The 22,507-nt window shown below is 38.8% G+C and overlaps 1 protein-coding gene and 1 pseudogene across 1 annotated transcript in view; one reads left to right on the plus strand and one right to left on the minus strand.

Moving 5' to 3' along the window:
- Window positions 1–17,002, minus strand: part of MRPS28 (mitochondrial ribosomal protein S28) — a 171,440-nt gene extending 154,438 nt beyond the window's left edge. Inside the window, exon 1 of the mRNA XM_036758152.1 lies at window positions 16,748–17,002. Coding sequence (XP_036614047.1) covers window positions 16,748–16,957 — 210 coding nt within the window. The 5' untranslated portion in view covers window positions 16,958–17,002. The remainder of the gene's footprint in view (window positions 1–16,747) is intronic.
- On the plus strand, window positions 11,792–12,464 carry LOC118856266 (annotated as a pseudogene).
- Window positions 17,003–22,507: the final 5,505 nt, after the last annotated feature.

Consider the following 22,507-nt stretch of genomic DNA (forward strand, 5'->3'; position numbering starts at 1 on the left):
TTATTCATTCCCATAACAATCAAACAACCAAAGGATTACTTTAAAGAGCTAGAGAAAGTAATAGCAAATTCATCTGGAGGAACTAAAGGTCAAGAATATCAAAGGAATTAATGAAAAAAGTGGGAAGGAAGGGGTCCTAATAGTATCAAATCTCAAACTATACTATAAAGGGAAATTGGCAAAGGCTTCTTATGGAAAGTAGGATTTTAGCTGGGATGTAAAGGAAGCCAGGAGATGGAGATGAGAAGGAGAAAATTATAGGAATGAGGGATTGCAGTGAAAATGTTGAAGGTCTGGAGATGGCCTGTGTTGCAAGAATAGCAAGGAGGCACCGGATTGCAGATAGCAGAAAAAGGCATAAAATGTAAGAAGACTAAGTAAGAAACTAAAATTTCTCCTATCTTCCTATTCTTCTCCTAGGCTAGTCTCCTGTCCCCTTGACTCCTATCGATCTCGTCCAAAACTATCCCAGAAGAAGGAGAACACTGTTAATATTTTTCCAATCAGCTCTTCAAGGTGTATAAAAACATCTCTTTTGTATAGAGCTTTGGGCTAGATCAGCAAAAGTAAAATGCCCAACATTTGATAACAGTGGTGCTCCTAGCATACTAGAGTGAGGGAAGCTGAGGCATAAAGTTCACTGCTGAGGGGGTCTTTCATTTAAGAGCTTACTTTCCACCTGATCCTATAAACCTTTCAATAAACATCTCCAGATTTGTAAGTCTCTCATGTAAGCTACTTCCCGGGCCTTGGCTGGTACACCAGGATACACACAAAATCACACAGGGAATAAGTACCAGAGCTGAAACTTAACCAGTTCCTCTGACTCCAAATGGAGTGTTCTTTTTATTCTATTCTGCTGCCTCTTAATGGACAGAAAATGGATGGCTGCCAGTGCGGTGCTGGGTTCAAATCAGCTAAATTTGGCCATCATTAAAACAAAGGCTAAAATAGGGAGATATATACTTACCAATTTAGACAAAAGCATAAACATGAGAAGACATAGCATGAGTCTACAACAGTTGCAAACTAGCCTACTTCAGCTGTTAAAATTGGGAAGTGACCAAAAGTAAAGATACTTACCTGTCACTGTTTTTAGAATAGTTTAAATGGAACAAAACATCTGTCACAATGAGGAAACCAGAGTCCAGAGACCAATTCAACATAGCTCTGTCTCCTTGTCAATCTCACTATCTCTATCTCCTTGTCAAAGACACACAGTAAACAAGATTAATAATAGCGATTCATCCAAGGTCATTTGTAAAATATCAGGGATGAAAATGACAGAATATGAGCAGTTCCACCTCACAAAATATTGGAAGGCAACTGGAGCAAAATGAGCCACTAAAAGCTTGACAAGAGAACTAGCCAGATTAGATGATCCCAAGAACATCTGTGGGTGACACTTCAAGAAGGCAACAAAAAGACCTGAAATGAAAGAGATCTGCTAGTATTTTGAAGGGACCCTATTCTCTCTTCAGCAAATGACAAGGGAACCACAGCTCTTGGACTCCACCATCTCATACTATTTGGAGAAGTCGCAGTGGCACTTAAAAACAATAAATTAGAAAGGTATGTTATACCTGACCAGATAAAAATAGAAGAAATCTGTTGAAAGCAACACAATTTTGATTTTCAAGATAATTCAAATAAGGGAAGATTTCAAAAGAATGGAAATACAGGCATGACATACAAGTTCCCAAAAAGCACCATGCCATGCAAAATTGCTCAATTAAAACCACAGAACTTATGGGGAAGTGGGGTTAAAAGAATAATGCTCAAAAATTGAAATCAGTGACACATTTAAAAAAAGATTAGGGACCTAATAAAAACTATTAGCACAATTTTATATATGTCATATGGTTAAGAAATATATAAATACTACAATAAATAGTGGCCCAGCCCAGGCCTTTGCCCCAGGCTGTGTGAGTAAGCTGGACAGGCTGTGACTTGGAGCTGCTTAGGAAGCCATGGTGGAATGGAGAGATGCTGCGTTCAGTGGTTCTGACCAGCCCTTCTCCGCTCACAACTCCTACTACACCAGAAGACATAAAATAAACACAGCTATGTACTTTGACAGAGACCTTAAGTCTGCTTGCAGAAGTGAGTTTAGAAAAGGTTGCAGGTTTTGAGTTATTATGAAGTGGTACAGGTTTCCAAGTTCTCTCACTGTTTCTTGCAAGAAAAATTGCACAGAAGCAAGCTCAAAAATTCATGTCATACTCAAAACCTTCCCATATATACTACAATAGAATTTTTCTTTCTATTGCTTCCTGCTGAACTTTGTTTGTAATATACAGAAATACTGATGATTTATTTTATTTTGGGGTTTATTTTATATCCAGCTATTTCAACTACCTTTTAAATTGATTCTCTAGGATTCTTTTAGTATACCATCATATCTGCAGAGAGCTAGTTCTGTTTTCTCGTAATAAGCACATACTGAAAATGGGAAAGTAGAATATACTGACAGTACAAAAAAAGAAGTCAAATATTCCATCCCTGTGACTTTAGTTACTTAATGAATTCCACCTTTACCTATGACATCCTAGACAGAAAAGCATGTTTTCTCTTTTTATAGGTATAAGGTTATTTCTATAGATTCCAGTGTTTAGTTCTGCCCTCAGGATCAGAAAGTACTTTCTGCCATATAACAGAAAACAGCCATCCTCCACATCTACTTGTTCTTCTAGTCAGTTAACAAGCATTTAAGTGCTTACTATGTGCAAAGCCCTGTACTAAGCTCTGACAATAGAAACAAAAGCAAAAACTCTCCAAACCCTCAAGGAGATTACATTCAAGGGAAGGAGAAACATATAAATAACTATGTTAAGTATATGATACATACAGATTAGATGTTAGGTATTATGGGAAGGGAAGGCACTAGAATAAAGTGGCAGAGAGAACAGGAAAGGCCTCACACAGAAAAGAGTTTGGAAGGAGGCCAGGGAAGTTAAGATAGGGAGGGGAGAAGGTATGGAGTCACGAGAATGAGTGAAATGTGTGAAAAATAGCACACTACAGTAAAGGCTAGTGCTTTATATATGGAGAAGTGAGGTATGAGAAGACCGGAAATGTAGGAAGGGGCCAGACTCTGAATCACTTCAAATGCCCTAAAGAGAACACTATAGTTGATCCTGGAAGCGACTGTAAGTCACTGGAGTTTACTGGGGGGAGGGGTGGAGAGGGAGAGGTGTAACATGCTTTTGGAAAATAACTTTCATAGCTGAATAGTAGTAGTGGAGAGACCCAAGGCAAAGAAACCAATTAATTAGAGGGTTATTGCAACACTCCAAGTATGAAGTGATGAGGGCCTGGGATAGGGTGGAGACTGTGAGAGCAGAGAAGAGAATATATATACAGGAGAGATGCTCTAAAGGTAGAAACAAGAAGATTTGACAACAGATTGGCCATGTGGGGATAGTGAAACACAGGGTATACAGCTCTCACTGAAGAATGGCTACTACAAGATCACATAAATGCTTGTTGAAGTGAATTTTAATATGTAGGCAGACATAATATTCTGACAAGATACGAGTCATTCTCTGGGAATCAATATACAACAGCATTCCTGAAGAAAACTCATTCATGAGGGGATACAAAAACATATTCATCCATTCAAACGTAGCATGCACCTATTATGTGCAATGCTTTCTTTGTGTTAGGCACTGTGAGAAATGTAAATATAAATAACACAGCCCCTGCCTTGAAGAAGCTTACAAGTGAAGACAGGTGATATGTGTACACAAATAACTATAATACAAATTTGATTATAAGGACAAAAAAAAGGAATATTAAATCTGTAACTTGTAAAGACACACTAGTATAAGCAAAATTATGAAAAGAAGCTTCAAAATAATGAACAAAGTTCATATAGTTATTAAATAGAGCTCTAAGTCCTATACTGAATTAAGATATTGAAAAAGTGTAACTTTTTTTTTTTCAAATGAGATACTTGTAAAGTGCTTAGCATAGAGTCTGGCATAAGGTAGAAGCTTTAAAAATGCTGATGGCAGCTAGGTGGTGCAGCAGCTGGAGTACTAGACCCGGAGTCAGGAAGACTCATTTTCCTGAGTTCAAATCTGGCCTTAGACACTAGCTGTGTGACCCTGGGCAAGTCACTTAGCCCTATTTGCCTCAGTTTCCTCAACTATAAAATGAGTTGGAGAAGTAAAAGGCAGTATCTTTGCAAATAAAACCCCAAATGGGGTCACAATGAGTCAGAAAGAACTGAAACAACAAATGATGCTAATGTTTATAAATGTCAATATATCCTTTCCCCCACCCCTTTTTTACTATTGCATTCCAATTCCTCACATTTTAAATCCTATTTTATTTAGTCTTCAAATATATTTTTATTTATTTCTCTGGAGTTTGATATAATTCACAACCTTTTCTTTCAATTAATATCCACCACTAGTTCTGCATCCATTTTTTTAAAACAACTTAATATGAATGAAATAAAAGATGAGCCGTACATATGGTGAGAACAAAGCATAAACTTATGGATGTTCCCCCATGCTCTAATGGTGTCTTCCAGATATCAGGCAAGTAAAACCAAGAAAGGCTCCCAGAATGATGCCTCAATGACCCTGCCCCGCCCCTCTTTGGCAAAGAACTTATAGAAGGACATTAGAGTCAGACTAGATGGGTGCGAATGTATGCATGGAGATCTTTGTCACCTGAGGGAATGAATACCCAACATCAGTGATACTGATGGAGTATAGGCTCTGGGAACCACCTTGAACTCTCCTGGAATCTTCCCACTTCTTCTGGCATTCGCCTGAGGCCATAAGCCTTAAGGATTCTCTAGGCCCAAATCTCTGTTACCTCCCTATGGCCTCTAGCTACTTCCCACCCAGGATCCTATCAAAATCCCATACTCATGGTTCCTGGAGTCTGACCTCTAGTCCCCAGTCCCATCAAGATCCTCCTCAGACTCCTCCTCAAGACCTTCCCTAATCCCCTCCTCCCAGCACCCCAGAACCAGCCCTAGATCCCTCCCACAGTCTTTCTGTACATAAGATCCATTTGGCCTCTGTGAAGGTGCTCAGATTCAATCTGGCCTGCTGCCATTAGCAATACAAATGCTCAGGCTCCTTAAGAGTCTGCCCAATGTAGTGAATCTAGTAAACTTTGTTTTACTTTGGCTGAAGGAAGGCTTGGGTAGAATTCATTCAGGCAGGACCTGGCATGTGGATATTCTGGGGTCCTGAGCACCCCTAAAATCTCCACAATATCAAATAGTCATTGGAATATTTGAGTTTTAGGGAGCTGTTTAAAGTATAGTTAAATTCCATGTGATTTAAATTTATTAAAAATCAAAATATAAGACCCTTCTAAATTTTTTAAATGGGATATGGAAGGGGATCGCAAAATCCATACCAAACCAAAAAGTTTTCATTTTATTCCAAGTTAGGTGACCTCAAAAGACAGAAGATTTTCAAATTTGATTAGTGGTTTTTTTTTTCTTTTCCCATGTTATTCAATGCAAACATAAGACTGCTGTATATTTTGTGTACCTTAATAGTAAAAATATGAATAAGGAAAATCTCATGCTCCTTTAAAAAGAATTAAACTTATTACAAAGTGGGAAGAAGACGGCAATATAAAATGAAAAGACTTACCACTAATAATGGAAACTAAATGCTGATTTGGGAAGTATAATTGGATATAAGGTCAGAATCTGTGACCACCCACAAAACAAAAATATTTTACAAAACATGATCTTTTCCTCCTATGATACGTGTTAAGGTATTATTTCATAAGGATATTAGAGATGATAATAGATACCTATTTTCCTCTGAGAATTTCATCTACTGCAATCTACTCTATTTTGAAGTTAACTGGTTATTTCCTTTAGTCCTATACTAGGAATGTTATTATTTAGTGTACAACTAAACATATATTTTAAAACAGCATTTATCTCTACAGTTAATTCAATAATTAATGTTGAACTCAATTAGTAACATGGATTAAAAACGGATGTCCCATGACATCCGTTTTTAATATCATGTTAGTGGCAATATTTATTAATGTAATATTTGAAAGTTGTATATGGAGCTGTGTGACCCTGGGCAAGTCACTTAACCCTATTTGATATGAAGAATATCATAGCAAGGACTAAGGAAGGTCAACATTGCTGAGAAAAACAAAGAGGTTTAACAAAATTGTGGTAAACTTTGTAGCTATGTGAATTTAATTCACTTAAATGTAAAGGGTTTTCCTCCAATACTGAAACATCTGATTTAAAAGTGAAGGCATAATGATTTATAATAAAAGTCCAATTTTTAACATGTTAGCAAAGAATACTAACCTATATATATAACCTTCTTAAGATTGTAGATTTGAGAGACAGTATTCTAGATACAAACCTGAACCCATGCAAAGCAAAATCAAAACAGTTTATGAAATATTCTTGGTTTGTAATACTGAAATATTCTGTGGTATAGCTCCACGATTACTCTCCAAATAACCCATTTTTAATATACTAAAAAAGAGACATGGCACCCTCTACTGGAAGAAAGAAGAAATTATTAAAGAACACATCTACTTCTTTACTCAACTATCTCCACCTCCTGGTGATATGAAGTTACTGGCCACAGCACATTCATTCAACAAAGAATTTAGCCTTTTCCTTATATATTAACATAACACTGCCTATTTCTACTGCTTAAGATAAATGACCAACAAAGTTATGAGTATAGAAAAGTATTCCATAAGATCTGCTTTTTGTATCCCTATACTCCTTTCTATGAGGTAAGGATAAATTTGCTATTTAAGATTTCGGTCACTGCAATGGCTAACTTTCTTCCATTAATGTAAATGAACTGGTAATTCTTGCTAGAGAAACATACATGAATATGCACACCTACATTATCTATACTAGTAAGAGTTGCCACATTTTTCCAACTGTTAGGATTCTTGTGAAAATCCCTTTTTCTCTGCCCCAATTAGGTCAGCCTTCATAAATAGAATCACAAGAGAAAGTTGTACACCCTTTAGAGTAAAGGTTCTTTTGTTCTCCAACAAGGAACCTACCTCAAAATCACTTCCCTTACCAAAGGAAAAAAGAAAATAAAGAAAACTCCTTAGGATATTTTGATTGTTCAATTCCCTCATCTTATCCATAAAATGGACTATAATTTCACCATTATGACTAATACCCCAAACTGCTGGGAAGAACTCTCCACATTTCTAAAATTATAATAATGCTCATCTAAACCCAAAGGAGGTAGTTTTTTATAGCGCTCTAGTTTCTGGGACCATGCAGATAAAAGGTTTCTGTATTCCACCAAGCCAATCACTGCCCAGGAAGCCCTGGGAACTAGAACACAGAAAAGTTACTGAGAGATGGGATATTTTCTTAATAAAAAGGGAAACTTGATGATTCCTCATTGCTGCTGTCATCCTATTTGTGGTGCTGTGAGCCCCATGAGGCAGCTAGGCATTGCCATGTACCATCAGCATACAATACCCACCTCATCTCTGCCTACTGGCCTCCTTCAGGTCTCCGCTATGGTCCTATATTCTGCAGGAAGCCTTTCCCAGTCCTCTTCAGTCTTAGTGCCTTTTCTTCAAGACTATCTCCCGATTATCATGTATATATCTCATTTGTTCATGATTGTTTGTGTGTTATTTCTCCTATGAGACTGTGAGTTCCATGAGAGCAGGGGGTGTTTTCTGCCTTTCTTTGAGTCCCCAGAACTTAGCACAATGCCTGGGTGCTTAATAAATGCTAAATAACAACTTGTGGAGAACCACCTTTGGGGCTGCCACCTAGTCTGTGATGGTACAATCCCCCACTAGCCATTTGGAGAGCTGCTACAATCCTTCTTTCACTAGCTGATCTGTTGTTACCCAGGCCTCTATACTACCCAGATATCTGGTGGAGGTCCATCTCAAGACCCAGATATCTGGTGGAGACCCATCTCAAGACACAAACCTAAGGAATTTTCTTTCCCATCTCTACTCATCCTGAAACCACTCCTAGTTGTTGGTTATACAAGTTCTACAGGTTGCCTTTTCTTTCCTAACTAGTTACAGATGACAATTTATCACAAAATCATTCATTTAAGAGTAATTCCTACCAAATGTAGGAAGTAATAAAGAGAATTAGATCAATCCCACTCTTTAGTCATTTCTTACAGACCCCCAAAATAACTCTAACTCATTTGGTAAAAGGTATAGGGTGCTCAAACTGAATTTGTTTCCTTTTGACATTCTTTGTCATCAGGGTAAAAGACAAAAATTGGTAGGAAGACATTTCATCTTCCAACTGAGATAACGTCTGAAAGTGTTTCACAAACTTCCAAGGACTTGAAAATGTTAGGTATTATTACTATTATAATTTTTACTTATTAAATTAAACAAATGTTGATTAATTGCCTTTTATACTCAATGCAATCAATCAATAAATTTAAGTGCCTCCTATGTCCATAGGAATATATAAAGCAAATATGACAATCAACCAGTCAACCAGAATTTATTAAGTGCCTAATATTAATAAGCTAAAGCAGTAAGACTCCCTTGAGGGAGAGACAGGAGGCAGCATGCGCTAGTCAAGTGAAACCACCACCACCTTACCCACCACCTCCCCTCCAACCTAGATGGAGACAGCTCCAGGAGTAGTACTGGCAACAGAATAAGATTGCTTTCTGAGTAACCTGCCTAAGAACGAAGAGGTTCATCACCAACAAGTTGGCCACCAGGTAATTAATTCTTTAGTCACAGCAACTCATCAAACAAAAATACAAAATGGTCTTTAGTCCAAATGGATATGTGACATAAATATAAAAAGGAAGAGAATAAGCATTTATTAAGCACCTACTGTGTACTAGGTATTGTGCTAAGTGTTTAATAGATACTATCTCATCTGATCCTCACAACAACCCTGTGATACAGGTGCTATTATTAAGCTCGTTTAACAGTTGAGATAACTGAGGCAGACGGGGTTGTGACCTTCCCAGGGTCACACAACTAGGAAAAAAGGAGGTACTATTCAGAATTATGGTTAGGGAGAGATTTTACAACCAAACAAGGGGTAGAGGTGATCACACAGGACAAGTTACAAAACTTCACGTTAACAAAATTTGAAAGCTCTTGTACAAACAAATCAATACAACTAGACTAAAAAGACAAACTTTAATGGAGAAAAAAAACTTTGCATAAACTATTTCATATAAAAGCCTAATGTCTCAGATATTTAAGGAACTGACACAAACATATGACTAACGGTCGTTCCCTAGTAGACACGAAGTCAAAGATGAAAAAGCAGCTTTCAAAGAAAAACTACAATCCAATCCAATAAGCATCTACTAAGCAAGCAACTGACTACCAATCAATCAAAAAAGAATTTAAAGGCCTACTTTATGTGAGACACTGAAGGTGCAAAGACAACAATCAGAGTCTAAGCCCATAAACAGTTTACTTTCTATCAGGTAAACATGTACGCATTAGTAAAGACAAAATAGTATGTGTCTGACTGTCTGACCAGACCAATCCGAGCTCAGAAGGCACAGAGAACATTTGGGGTGTATTCTCTAAATCTGTACATCGCGTGTTTCTTTGGAGCTACTCCAATTGTGTTTCACTCACAGAGCAGTGTCTTCTTCGATGCAAGCGCGCCAAGCTGGATGGTCCTGTGCCAGTGCCTCCTATGTCTCATGATCAATTCCAAAGTTCTTCAGAAAAACCTTGAGAGTGTCTTCATATCACTTCTTCTAATGTCCATGTAAATGCTTACCTTATGTGAATTCTCCATAAAAGTCTTTTAGGCAAACATACTTTTAGCACGTGCCCAGACCATCAGAGTTGCACTCTCTACAGTAGAGTCTGAATGCTTGGCAGTTCAGCTTGAGACAGTTTTTGAGTGCCCGTTGCCTTATCCTGTCAGGTGATCTTCAGAACCTTCCTAAGACAATTCAAATAGAAGCAATTCACTTTCCTGGCATGGCACTGATATACTGTCCAGATTTCACAGCTGTACAACAATGAGGTCAGTACAATGGCTCTGTAGACCTTCAGTCTGGTAGGCAGTCGAATACCTCTTTTCTCCCACACTTTCCTTCAGAGTCTCGAAAACACTGAGCTAGCTCTGGCAATAAATGCATCAACCTCATTAACTATGTGTACATCCCAGGAAAGTACACTGCTAAGGTAAGTGAACTGATACACAGCATCAATATTTCTCCACTTGCTATAACTGACGGTTCCATGTGTGGATGGCGTGGCACTGCCTGGTGTAGAACTTCTGTTTTCTTGTTGTTAACTGTCAGGCTAAAATTAGCACAAGCAGCAGAGAATTGATCCATACTTTGTTGAATTTCACAGCCTGCACTGAGTATATAATCATCTGTGAAACAAAAATCATGCACCAACTCTCCCTCCACTTTAGTCTTGGCTTGTAGCCTTTTCAAGTTAAGTAATATACCATCAGCACAGCAGCTGACCTTCATGCTATGTTCATCTTTACTGAAGGCATCTGACAACACTGCAGAACACATTATGCTAAAAAGCATGGGAGCAAGGACACAGCTTTGCTTCATTCCACTGGTGACTGGGAAAGAGGGACAGCACTGTCCATTATCCAGAACCCAGGTAAGGATGCCATCATGAAACTGATGTATAATATTGACAAACTCCTATAGGCAATCAAATTTTACACAATTTCCCACAAGCCTTCATGACTGACAGTATCAAAGGCCTTCGATAGATTGATGAACATTGTCTAGAGACCTCCTGCTCCTGGCATTTCTCCTAGAGTTATACATACATACATACATACATACATACATACATACATACATATATATACACACACACATATATGCATGTACATGTATATAAACATATGTATATATGCACATTTATACACATATGTGCATATGTTTGTATATATAATAACTGGTAGAAGAGGTGAGAGATACCACTAACAACTAGGAGGACCAGGAAAGGCTTCCCATCAGCAACTATTTAGAAAAAAAAAAATGTTTCAAATCAATATGAAAAATGCAAATTAAAACAATTCTATAGTTCTGTCTCACACACAACAAAATGACAAAAATGATAAAAAAAAAAATGGGAAAAGCTGGTGTAGGAAGGGCTATGGTATACAATAATGTACCACTGGTTACACTCTGAATTGATCTTAACATTCTGAAAAAGTTTTTTATTGTGAAGAAAAGAGTTACTGAACTATTCAGAATACCATTTGCCACAACATCCTACTACTGGACATGTCTCCCAAGGAAGTCACAGACCTATATATATAGGAAACTCCTACACACACACACACACATACACATACATACATACATACATACATACATACATACATACATACATACCACAACAATAGAATAAAAGTAGGTGCCCATCAAATTGGGAATGAATGAAAAAATTGTAGTGGGTGTATATAAGTGAGCACTGTTGTATCATAATAAATGAATGAATAAAACAGCATTTATTAAGTGCTCACTATGTATGAAAAATAAGAAATTTGAAGAAAATGTTAAGTTTTATAAGAACAAATACAGAGTGAAAAAAAGGAGCGTAACACACACCAACTATAAAGAAAACACTAAGAGGTAGCTGAACTTAGATTAAAGGTAATGAGTAATACTGGTTACAAATGATGAAACATACTTTCTTTCTCTAAGAAGGGAAAGAGCTAGGCTGCTACATGCTTATATACTGACAGGCTATGGTCCTCCTGTTTTTACTGTTTAACTTAACTATTATTCCTTGAGGGAGGTGACAGCAGAGCTGTCATAAACTTAAGGCTGCGAGAATGGAAGCAAGAGAGACCCCTGCTCTGAGAAGAGCCACCATAGCAGAGTTATAGGGAGTGCAGATAACTAAGAAGAAGCCACAGTTACCAGGACAGACTCCTGAGGCTGCCAAGACTCATTCTGTGGAGACTCACTATGGCTGGATCACTCTCACTGTCTCTGGCATTCCCAAACCCAAGCATCCAGTGATCTTCACCTACCATGAGGTAGGATTCACTTCCAGCCACTGTTTCAGTTCAAAGACATACAGGAAATTTTTAAGAACTTTGTTTGGGTTCATGCAGATGGCTTTGGCATGGAGGAAGGGGCACCTGTATTCTCTTTGGGGAACCAGCATCCATCTAGTTTGTAGATATGATCCTTTGTATCCTGCAATACTTATACTTTTCCACCATAACTGGAGTGGGGATTGGAGCTGGACCCTTTATCCTGTCTTGATATGCTTTCACACCCAGAGTGGAAGGCTTTGTTTTCATCAACACTGATCCCCATGCTAAGGGCTGGATGGACTGAGCTGCCCACAGGCTGAATGGCCTCACTTCCTCTATCCCTGAGATGACCATGGACACCTTTAGTCAGGAAGACTTGCCTGGTCACTCAGAGCTGGTGCGACAATATTGTGCCCCTAACCTTGAGAACCTAGGGCCTGGTTCTCACCTCCCTACTCCCTAAACCCCCAGTTCTTACCCAGGGGGGTATATAAAGGTGATGGGCTAGAGAGAGAATAAAAGAGAGAAGTAGGGCAGATTCTGCAGGAAGATGATTTTGACCTTTTGGTGCCACCCTAACCTTGACCTCTAAACTATGACCTGTCCCTTTAGACCCTGGAAAAAAGATTCTAATCTCCTAGCGACCTACACCTCTGACTTCTCACTCCTGAATTGCCTCCATTTTGGAGGAAGACTTGGAGAATACATGCTATTCCTTGATCCAGGAATGGGAAGAAGCTGCATCCCAGCTCAGATTCTTTTCTATCTAAGGATGTATGTAAGGGTATCTGGGGGACCCCCTGGATTTGGAGTTGCAAATGCTGATTCAATCCTTATACCCCGAATAGGAATGGGTATATGAGTGACAGCTTTTTGGGTGTTCAGGGTCAGTAAAGGCCCTAAGATTGCAATGGGGATGTCCAGAGGATAGAGAAGAAGTAGGAGGTGATGAGTGCCAGTAAAGTACAGGGAACAAGGCTGAAGCTACAAACAGGAGCAAGAAGGGAGCTGGAGCCACTTGGCTATAATAACTCTAATAATCATGAGTTTCTATGGAACAGAGTAGGGGCCAGATCAGAGTTGCTTAAGAGTTGGCATGAGGGGTGGGTGGGATTGCCCATGAAACAAGGTAAGTGTTCTGGGGGCTCTGACCACATTATAGCAGACCAGAGGTTACCCCCTTGTGACTCCCTTGTCTTCAACGGCTCCCCTTGTAACAATAAACTATATAGACAAGAGGAAAATAAGAGAGAATTCAATGTTTTTTATTTTTGGTAGGGGAAAAAAGGGGAATGATTGTAGTATAAAAACAAAAGTCATGATTTTTTTTAAAAAATTTACATGTTTAAAAATAAAAAAATAAGAAAATCAAGCCATATCTGTCTGTCTCCAGTCCTACAATACTTTTCCTCTCCATCCTACTTTTTCAAAGATCAGTTATTGGTTAAGCAATCAAATACAATAATTAATGCATATGTGATGCTTTATAAACATCCAGTGCCATATAAACCACAGATTTAGAGCTGAAAGGGTTCAGAGATGTCACCTAGAAATGTCAAAAATCATTACTGTTCCCCCACAAACTTCTTACTTGGGCTCTGTCTGGGTGCTAGAAAAGCAGAAGCTGTAGCAGATGTCTACAAGTTGAAAAGGCTTCCAGTGCACAGTATATGACTAACACAGTGTGTCTGCTGTCAGAGATCTATCTCGCTGTGAATCTAGACTCCTCGCCTCAAGTGTGGCCATGAAGTAATACATTTTGGTGGGCATGGCAGCTGATGAAAGCATGGAGGGACTGCAATCTGTTGGGTGGCGTATGCCATCAAGAAAGCAAGGGTCTTCTGCAGTGTTGAAGTAAGCATCATCACTACTGTCAATTTTAAGATATTCTGGAGAAAGAACTTTCTACAAATCACTCCAAAGACACATCATCTTTTTCTAGGAATTCTGAAGTTTGATTTTAAAAAACCCATTATTTTAATTAAGAGAATTATATCTGCTTTGAAATGTAGTAAAACTACTCAACTACTTCCCTGGCTGAGTGAGATAGAAACTGAAAATTAAAATTTTCAAAATTGAAAATTGAGAAAAATCAACCTTTCAACATCAAAACTTCAGAGCTTTATTATTTCACTAGTGTGAATACTGCTGCAAAAACTAAAACTTCTATACTTTAGCAGACAACATCCATGAGTCAGCCTGGAGAGCAACAGGTACTGGACCTGTGACTTCGCTGACTTAGGGCACTCCCTGGGGAGGAGCCTCACTCTACCAGTGAAGGTCAGTACCTTCTTCACAACTTATAATAATCTTACAGAGCAACTTAGAGCACAGAGAGATTAAATGGCTAGCCCAGGGTCACAGAATCAGCATGAGTCAGTGATAGGTCTTGAATGCAGGTCTCCAGGCTTTCGGGCTGGCACTCTATTCATTATATCACACTGCCTTGTGTGCTGACTAGGGAGTACATTGACTCTATGGGAAATGTTATTTGGAAATCAACTTGTTCTTTCCAATGCACAGGGTGAAGAAGGCAACTATCTTCCTTAACTCTTACAGTCAACCAATCAATAAACATTTATGAAGTGCCTACCATGTGCCAGACCTTCTGCTAAGTGCAGGTGCTTGCAAAGGCAAAGCTTTCCTGCCAAGCCAGGAATCTTTTTGAAAAGAATCCTGCCCTATTTTTACACTAATCTGGCATGGATGTAACTAAGCTAAGGCAGACTATGAAGAATAAGTCAAGAAGCTGCTAAAATGAATGGAAAACTCAGAAAAATTGAAGCATACTTCGATGAACACTGGCTATATAACAGATGGATCCAGGGTGGATCATAAATGGCAAAGGGAAGCCTGAACACTAAGATACTCCCACGATAATGAGCTAGTATACCCCACTAAAATTCATCACTGGTAACCAACCTTTTTTTGTCTCTGAGACTCTACTGGTTAAGTTGGATTGGTCTTCAAGACAACAGGCCCTCACTGAGCCAACCTATAGTTATCAATTTTCTAGAATAGAATAATGGATATTGTGCTGGACTTAGAGTCAGGTACACCATAGTTCAAATCCTCTGACACCTACTACTGGTGCAACCATGAACAAGCCAGATACTTAACCTCATTAAGCCTCAGCTGCTTCTTCTGTAAAATGAGGGAATTACACCCTATAACTTCAGAGATCCTCTCCACCTCACAATCTGTGATCTCATGATATTCCAATGAAAACCTAGGGTCATAGTCACTCCACAATGAGGCATATGAGAAGAGTCCATTAAGTAAGGGATGCTAATTGTAATTTATGGTAATTCAGCTATTAATACTTAATTTCAAAAGAAAGTCTTCATTCTTATCTGAAATTTAAGCAAACAAGGAGGGAGCAAAGGAAGAAAAGTCATACACTGGAACCTTAGTACACCTTTCTTCCACCTTAGATGGGAGGCGTGGAGTACAAGAGCATGGCCATTTCCGAAACACAAATGTAAAGCTGGAAGGAAAACAGAGAATCATCTACTCCAAACCCTCAATTTGTAGATGAGGAAATTAAGGTCCTGAACATGGAAAACGATTTTGCTAGGTTCACAAAGCCAGTTAGTGACAGAGCCAAACAAAAACCATTGTCATCAAAGCTCCTGATTCACTGTTCTCCCAATTGATCCATAACCCTCTCCCTCTCTGCCCCCTCCCCCATATGGTACAAGTGGATAGCATACAGTCACATTTGGCCTTCTCTACATTTAGTAAAACAGTCTTCCAAAGTCCTGTCCATGGAAAGCAGCTATGGACTTAGCAAATCCAATGTGTGTGTTTAGTCTGCAAAGTCATCTAAAAACAATCACCTTCTCTCCTGTCAATCATAAAGTACTAGAAAAGTGAAAACTGAACAAGTCTTAAATTTAGAATGAGGAAAAATCCTGGGTCCTCAAAGATTAATCTCTCAAGATCTAGGCTCCTCAACTTTTATAAAGATAAGTTAGTTTGCCAAGCACTTTACATATCTCATTTGATCCTCTCAAGAACTCCTGGGATTATTATTTGCATTTTACAGATGAAGGAAACTGAGGCTAAAAAGGATTAAAAGACTTGCCCAAGAATCCTTCATCTAGCAAGATTATGCTCACTTTTCCTGACTTCATGGCTATGTCTCGCTGTCATTAAAAGCACAGGAATTCCTATTTTCTTTCATTCTGCTATAAGGCTCTGCATTTTAAAACCATTTTCAAGATGTGAAGGAGCCTGAATGCGGCCCGTATTGTATTTTAGTCTGGGATTTGTGGAGGAAGGGAAGAGTACCATAAGAAGAGCTTGCACTGCGCTTTAAGGTTTGCAAAGCGCTGCTCGCATTTCTGATGCCCACAATAATCTTATGAAGGAGATGCTATTATTTTCTCCATTAACAGTTGAGAAAACCGAGACTGGGAGAGAGGTTAAGTGACTTGCCATGGGTAAGAAGGCGGGCAAGTGTCTGAGACAGGATTCTAACTCGGATCTCCCCTGATTGCTCTCTATTCACTGTGCCACCTACAGAAGTTTTCGTCTGTTTGCTGGCTTTGGAGCTCCCCTTAAACGGATGTCTCCATACTAACGCAGACAGTCTCCAAACACTAGCACGTGGGGTTCAGGAAACTTCAACTCCGCCTCCAGGATTCCTTCGCTCCGCCCCCTACCCAAGGCTCCGCCCCGCGCGCAACTCGCATGCGTCACCGAGGGCCCGCTCTAGGAATTGGCCAGACGGCTGCCGCTCACCTGCTGGGGCTCCGCCTCCTGCTGCAACTTCGAGTGGCGTTCCAAAGCGCTAGCGAAGCCGCTCAACCGTTTTTCTGGCTCCTTTGGGGAAGGACTCCCGCTCTCACCCTCCGTGCTGGCACCGACACTGTAACATCGATGGGCTGAGAGATGAAGTCGCGAGAAACGGCCCGGGGCGGCCACCACACGGCTCCACCACAGCGCTGCCATGACAGTTGCTGGTGACCTCTGAACTGTGACGTACTTCTGGGCTCTTAGTAAAGGTTCTTGACAGAAGAGCAGCCCGCCCCGCACCACCGAGCCGCGCTGGAGGGTGCGAGCTAGAGAGGTCACGGAAGTGGGAGAAGTGTAAACGTCACGTCCGGTCCCTTCACACGCTCTGTGTCTCTGTGTGTTTCTTCCTCTCTGCCTCTCTGTCAGCACCTGGGAGCGCATTATGTTGTGATGATCTCAAAAAAAAAAAAAAAATTAAAGGGTGAGAAAGACAAATGCACTTGGGAGGGAAATGAGAGGACGGTGGTGAGTTGTGTTTGAACTTTACTCTCATCAGATTTGGTTCAAACACACCCAGTTGAGTATAGAAATCGTCTTACCCAATAGGGAAATTAAAGGAGGGTGAGGGGACAAGACTTATGGGAGGTGGGGAATAAAGGGGCGGATGGATTGGGGGAGGCAGTGGTCAGAAGCAGAACAAACTTTTGAGGAGGGACAGGATAAAAAGAGAAAGACTATATTGGGAAAATGGGATGGAGGGAAATGCATAGTTACTGATCATAACTGCATGTAAATGGAATGAGCTAACCCATAGAATGAAAGCAGATAGCAGAATAGATTGGGAATCAGAATCCAACAATATGTTGTATACAAGAGACACTCTTGGAACAGAAAGACATGCACAGAGTTGAAATGAAGGGGTAAGAGTAGAGTTCATTATGCTTCAGCCGAAGTGAAGGGGGCAGGAGGGGCAGTCATGATCTCCGACAAAGCAAAAGCAAAAATAGACCTAATTGAAAGAGATGATCAGGTAAACCACCTTTTGCTAAAAGGCACCATAGACAATATAAAAAATGAATATGTGAATATAAAAAAATTTTCTGTGGCAAAGGCCTCATTTCTCAAATATATAGGAAACCCAGTCAAAGTCGTAAAAATAAGAGCCATTCCCGAATTGATAAGTGGCCAAAGGATATGAACAGATACTTTTCAGAGGAAATCGAATGTATAGTCATATGAAAAAAAATGCCCTAAAGCATTATTGATTAGAGAAAGAAATTAAAAAAACAATGAGATACCACCTCACACCTATCAGAAATGACAAATACTGGAGGGGATGAGGGAAAACAGGTGCATTAATGAACTGGCCCAACCATTCCAGAGAATGATCTGGAACTACGTCCAAAAGCATAAAACTCTGCATACCTTTTGATCCAGCAATAGCACTACTAGGTTTGTAGCCCCCAAAAGATAAGAAAATGGAAAAAGACCTAAATTGTACAAAAGTATTTACTCATAGCAGCTCCTTTTGTGGTGACAAAGATTTGGAATTTGAGGGAATGCTCATCCATGGGGGAGTGGCTGAACAAGTTGTGGCATATGAGTGTAATGGAGTACTATTGTGCTATAAGAAATGATGAGGAGGGTGGTTTCAGGAAAAAAAAAAAAACATGACTTATATGAACTGATGCAAAGTGACATGAGAAGAACCAAGATTTCGTTGTACATAGTTAACAGCAATGTTGTAATGATGATCAATGGTGAAAGACTTGACTGCTCTGATCAATACAATGATCCAAGACAGTTCCAAAGTACTCATGATGAAAAAATGTTATCCACCTCCAGAGAAAGAACCAAAGAATTCTGACTGCAAAGTGAAGTAGAATTTTCTCATTTTATTTTTTGCTTTTTTTTTTTTTGCAATATGGCTAAAGTAGAAATATGATTTCCATGATTTCACATGTACCGTTCACCTTCTCAGTGGGTGGAGGTGTGGGAGAGGGAGGGAGGGAAAGAATCTGGAACTCAAAATTTAAGGAGAATGTTAAAAAATTAAAGAAATTAAAGTCAAAGAAATTTTAAAGAATCAGTAAAAGGATTGCCTTATTACATTGACAGCCCAATTGAGGATAGGTAGCATAAATTTATAGTATGTTTAGTCAGCTTTGCTATGTGCCTTTTTCTAGCATCATTCAGCAGCATGTTAATGGGAGTCAATCAGTGTGCGTGATCTAAGGTTAAGCAAAACGGTGAGCAAAGATGGGACAAGGGGACAAATTCAAGAGTAGAGGATAGTAACAAACCTAAGAAAAGACCTCAGAGGCTATCTTGTGTTAGCTCCTCATTTAATAGATCTGTAATAGGTCCAGAGGTCTACCCCTGTCTGAGGATACACAGGTAGTAAGCGTTTAGAGCCCCAGAGCCAAGGGTCTAATAGGTGAATATGGTCAGATAAAGGAATTTTAGAACTCTTGATCATTAAAGTGGAACACTGGTTGGGTGGTAGACAGTGAGATCAAGAATGTGACTGTCCTTGTGTTTGGCTGAAGAAGTGAAAGAAGATACTGAAGAATTAAATCCCCAAGAGGTTTTCTAGAAAAAGCTGTTCAACCATATTGGCCCAATCTTATACTTCTAAAGCTGATTTTTCTTTAATCCAAGTAGATATCGTTACATATATTCCTATTAAATTTCATCTTAATTTGGCCAAATCTAACTTGCTGACATCTGTCTGCATCATGTTATATAGTAGATTAGATATCTCTCCTGGGGCCGTGAGGTGGCACAGTGGATAGAGTGCTGGGCCTGGAGTCAGGAAAATTCATTTTCCTGAGTTCAAATCTGGCCTCAGATACTCAGTAGCCGTATGAGTCTGGACAAGTCACTTAATTCTGTTTGCCTCAGTTTTCTCATCTGTAAAATGAGCTAGTGAAGGAAATGACAGATCCAGTATCTGCCAAGAAAACACCAAATGGAGTAATGAGTCAGACACAATTGAAACAACTGAAGACAACAAAGCTATCCCAAGCCATTTATGTCATCCAAAGATTTGATAGGAATATTGTTAATTCTTTTATCCAAATCATCTATGAAAATGTTAAATATCATGGATCCAAATGCTACAGATTCTTGGAGCATTCCAATAGAGCCCTTCCTTTTAGCCTTATGTTAGAGAGAAAAGACACTAGGGTTTATGGAGGTTAGTGACTTGCCAGTGGTAAGACAGTGTCAGAGGTGGAATTCTAACACAAGTTTCTTCAGACTCCAAAACCATGATTCTCTGCATTACCCTACAGAAAGATTTGCAAATGCATATGAAGTGACAATGCTTTAAAAATTATGACATCAAAAAATGTTTAAAAGTAATGTAATTAGTAGCTAACAGACAAAAGGATTGAACAAAAATCTACTGTTTTTTCAGTATAAATAGGGAACTAAAGTTTTTAAGGCTTTGGGGTTCGGGAAGTATATGATTCTGACCTATTCTGACAATTACACAGAAAAGTACTTAATAAACACTTTTTGATATCCAAGGAATAGGTGGTTGATTTGTACATTCACTAAGACAGTTCTGCAACTGAGGACATTAGTTCTAAAATTGGCAATATCCCTAAAAAGTAGCCTCCATATTAAACAAAAAAACTACACAAGAAAAGTTACACATTCTACACTTGTACTCATGCTTAAACATTGAAAGGCTATCCTTACAGGGCTACACTTTTATAACTTTTTTTCAAGTACTATAAGAAGATAACTACAGTGGATGCCCAATTAAATAAGATTTTGTACATATCTAAAGTTTCCTCAAGTTGCTAGGATTGACATTACAATGAAAAGCATATCAAACTTATGACAGGTAATCTTTATATATTAATTTGTTGGTTGTCATCTTGCAGATCTAGTCCTTTTTCTACTCAGAAACTTACAATTAGTAAATTACCTTTTAGGGGGTATTTTTAGGATCACCCCTAAACTATTTCTAGACTTGTATATGAATTGTTTCTTTAGAGGTACCCCCTATCTTTTGACACTAAAGACAATTAATATGAAATGATGAAGAGTTTAATTTCTATTCTGGATACTGTTACTAATAACTATTTCTACAGTGCTCACCTCAATTTCTATTATTTTCAGCTCATTTCATCTCATTATTAAGTCTCTAGTGCTGAAAGCTATTTTCAATGAGTTTCTAGAGTCATATCTATACATCAAATACTTTAAAGTTCTTAAAAAGCCTCCCCATCCCTAATTGTCAGATCTATGGGGAGGGGAAGAATTCATGACCAAACGAGATATAGAGCATTATGAAATGTAAAATAGATAATTTTGATCATATTAAATTGGAAATTTTTGTATAAACAAAACCAATCTGGGAAACAATCTTCATGGCAAGTGTCTCTGATAAAGGCCTCATTTCTCAAATACAGGGTGTTCCTAAAGTCTGGACACATAGGCAATTGACAGCAATATACAGTTACAGCATCGAGTTCATGTGAATCTTGCAACCTTTGCCATCACAAATGATGGAAATCATATTGAAAATATTATTTGTTAATATTGCAATTAAATAAAATGTTGAAAATTTCATTCATTTCATTTCTTGAAAATATGCATTTTTGCCTATGTGTCCAGACTTTAAGAACACCTTGTATATGGAGAAATGAGTCGAATTTATGAGAACACACAACATTCCCCAATTGATAAATGGTCAAAGGATATGAACAGGCAGCTTTTAGATGAAGAAATCAAAGCTATCTATAGGCACATGAAGTGTTCTAAATCACTTTGGATTAGAGAAATGCAAATTAAAACAACTCTGAGGTACCACCTCGCACTCATCAGATTGGCTAATATGACAAAAAAGGAAAAGGATAAATGTTGGCGATGATGTGGGAAAACTGGGACATTGATGCATTGTTAGTGGAGTTGTGAACTGATCCAACCATTCTGGAGAGCAATTTGGAACTATGCCCAAAGGGCCAAAGGAATGTTCATACCCTTTGACCCAGCAATACCACTTCTAGGGTTGTATCCCAAAGAAATCACTCAAGTGAGAAAAGGACCCATATGTACAAGGATATTTATAGCGGCTCTTTTTGTGGTAGCCAAGAATTGGAAATCAAAGGGATGCCCATCAATTGGGGAATGGCTGAACAAGCTGTGGTATATGAAGATAATGGAATACTATTGTGCCATAAGAAATGGGGATGATACGGACTTCATAACAACCTGGAAAAACCTGCACGACATAATGCTGAGTGAGCGGAGCAGAGCCAGGAGAACACTGTACACAACCACAGATAAATGGATTCCATGAGGACCAACCCTGACAGACTTCGCTCTTCTCAGCAACACAAGGTGCAGGCACAACTCCAAAGGACTCACGATGGAGAATGCTATCTACATCCAGAAAAAGAACTATGAAGTTTGAATGCAGATTGAGGCACACTTCATGCTTGCCTTTTTCTCTTCTCTTTTGTTTTTGTTTTCGGGTTGTTTTTTTTTTTTGGTTCTGTTTCTTCTTTCTCATGATTCATTCCATTGGTCATAATTCTTCTCCGCAACTTGACTAGTGTATAAAATAATTCAATGCGAAGTCATTCGTGGTAGTTATATGAGATTCCATGCCATCTTGGGGAGGGAGAGGGGAAGGGAGGGGAGAAAATCTGGAACTCAAAATTATGTAGAACCATCTGTTGTAAATTAAAAATAAAAAAAATATTAAAAAAAACGAAAGAAATGATGAACAGGCAGATTTCAGAAACA

The sequence above is a fragment of the Trichosurus vulpecula genome, chromosome 1, assembly GCF_011100635.1.
Source record: "Trichosurus vulpecula isolate mTriVul1 chromosome 1, mTriVul1.pri, whole genome shotgun sequence".
Lineage (NCBI taxonomy): Eukaryota > Metazoa > Chordata > Mammalia > Diprotodontia > Phalangeridae > Trichosurus > Trichosurus vulpecula.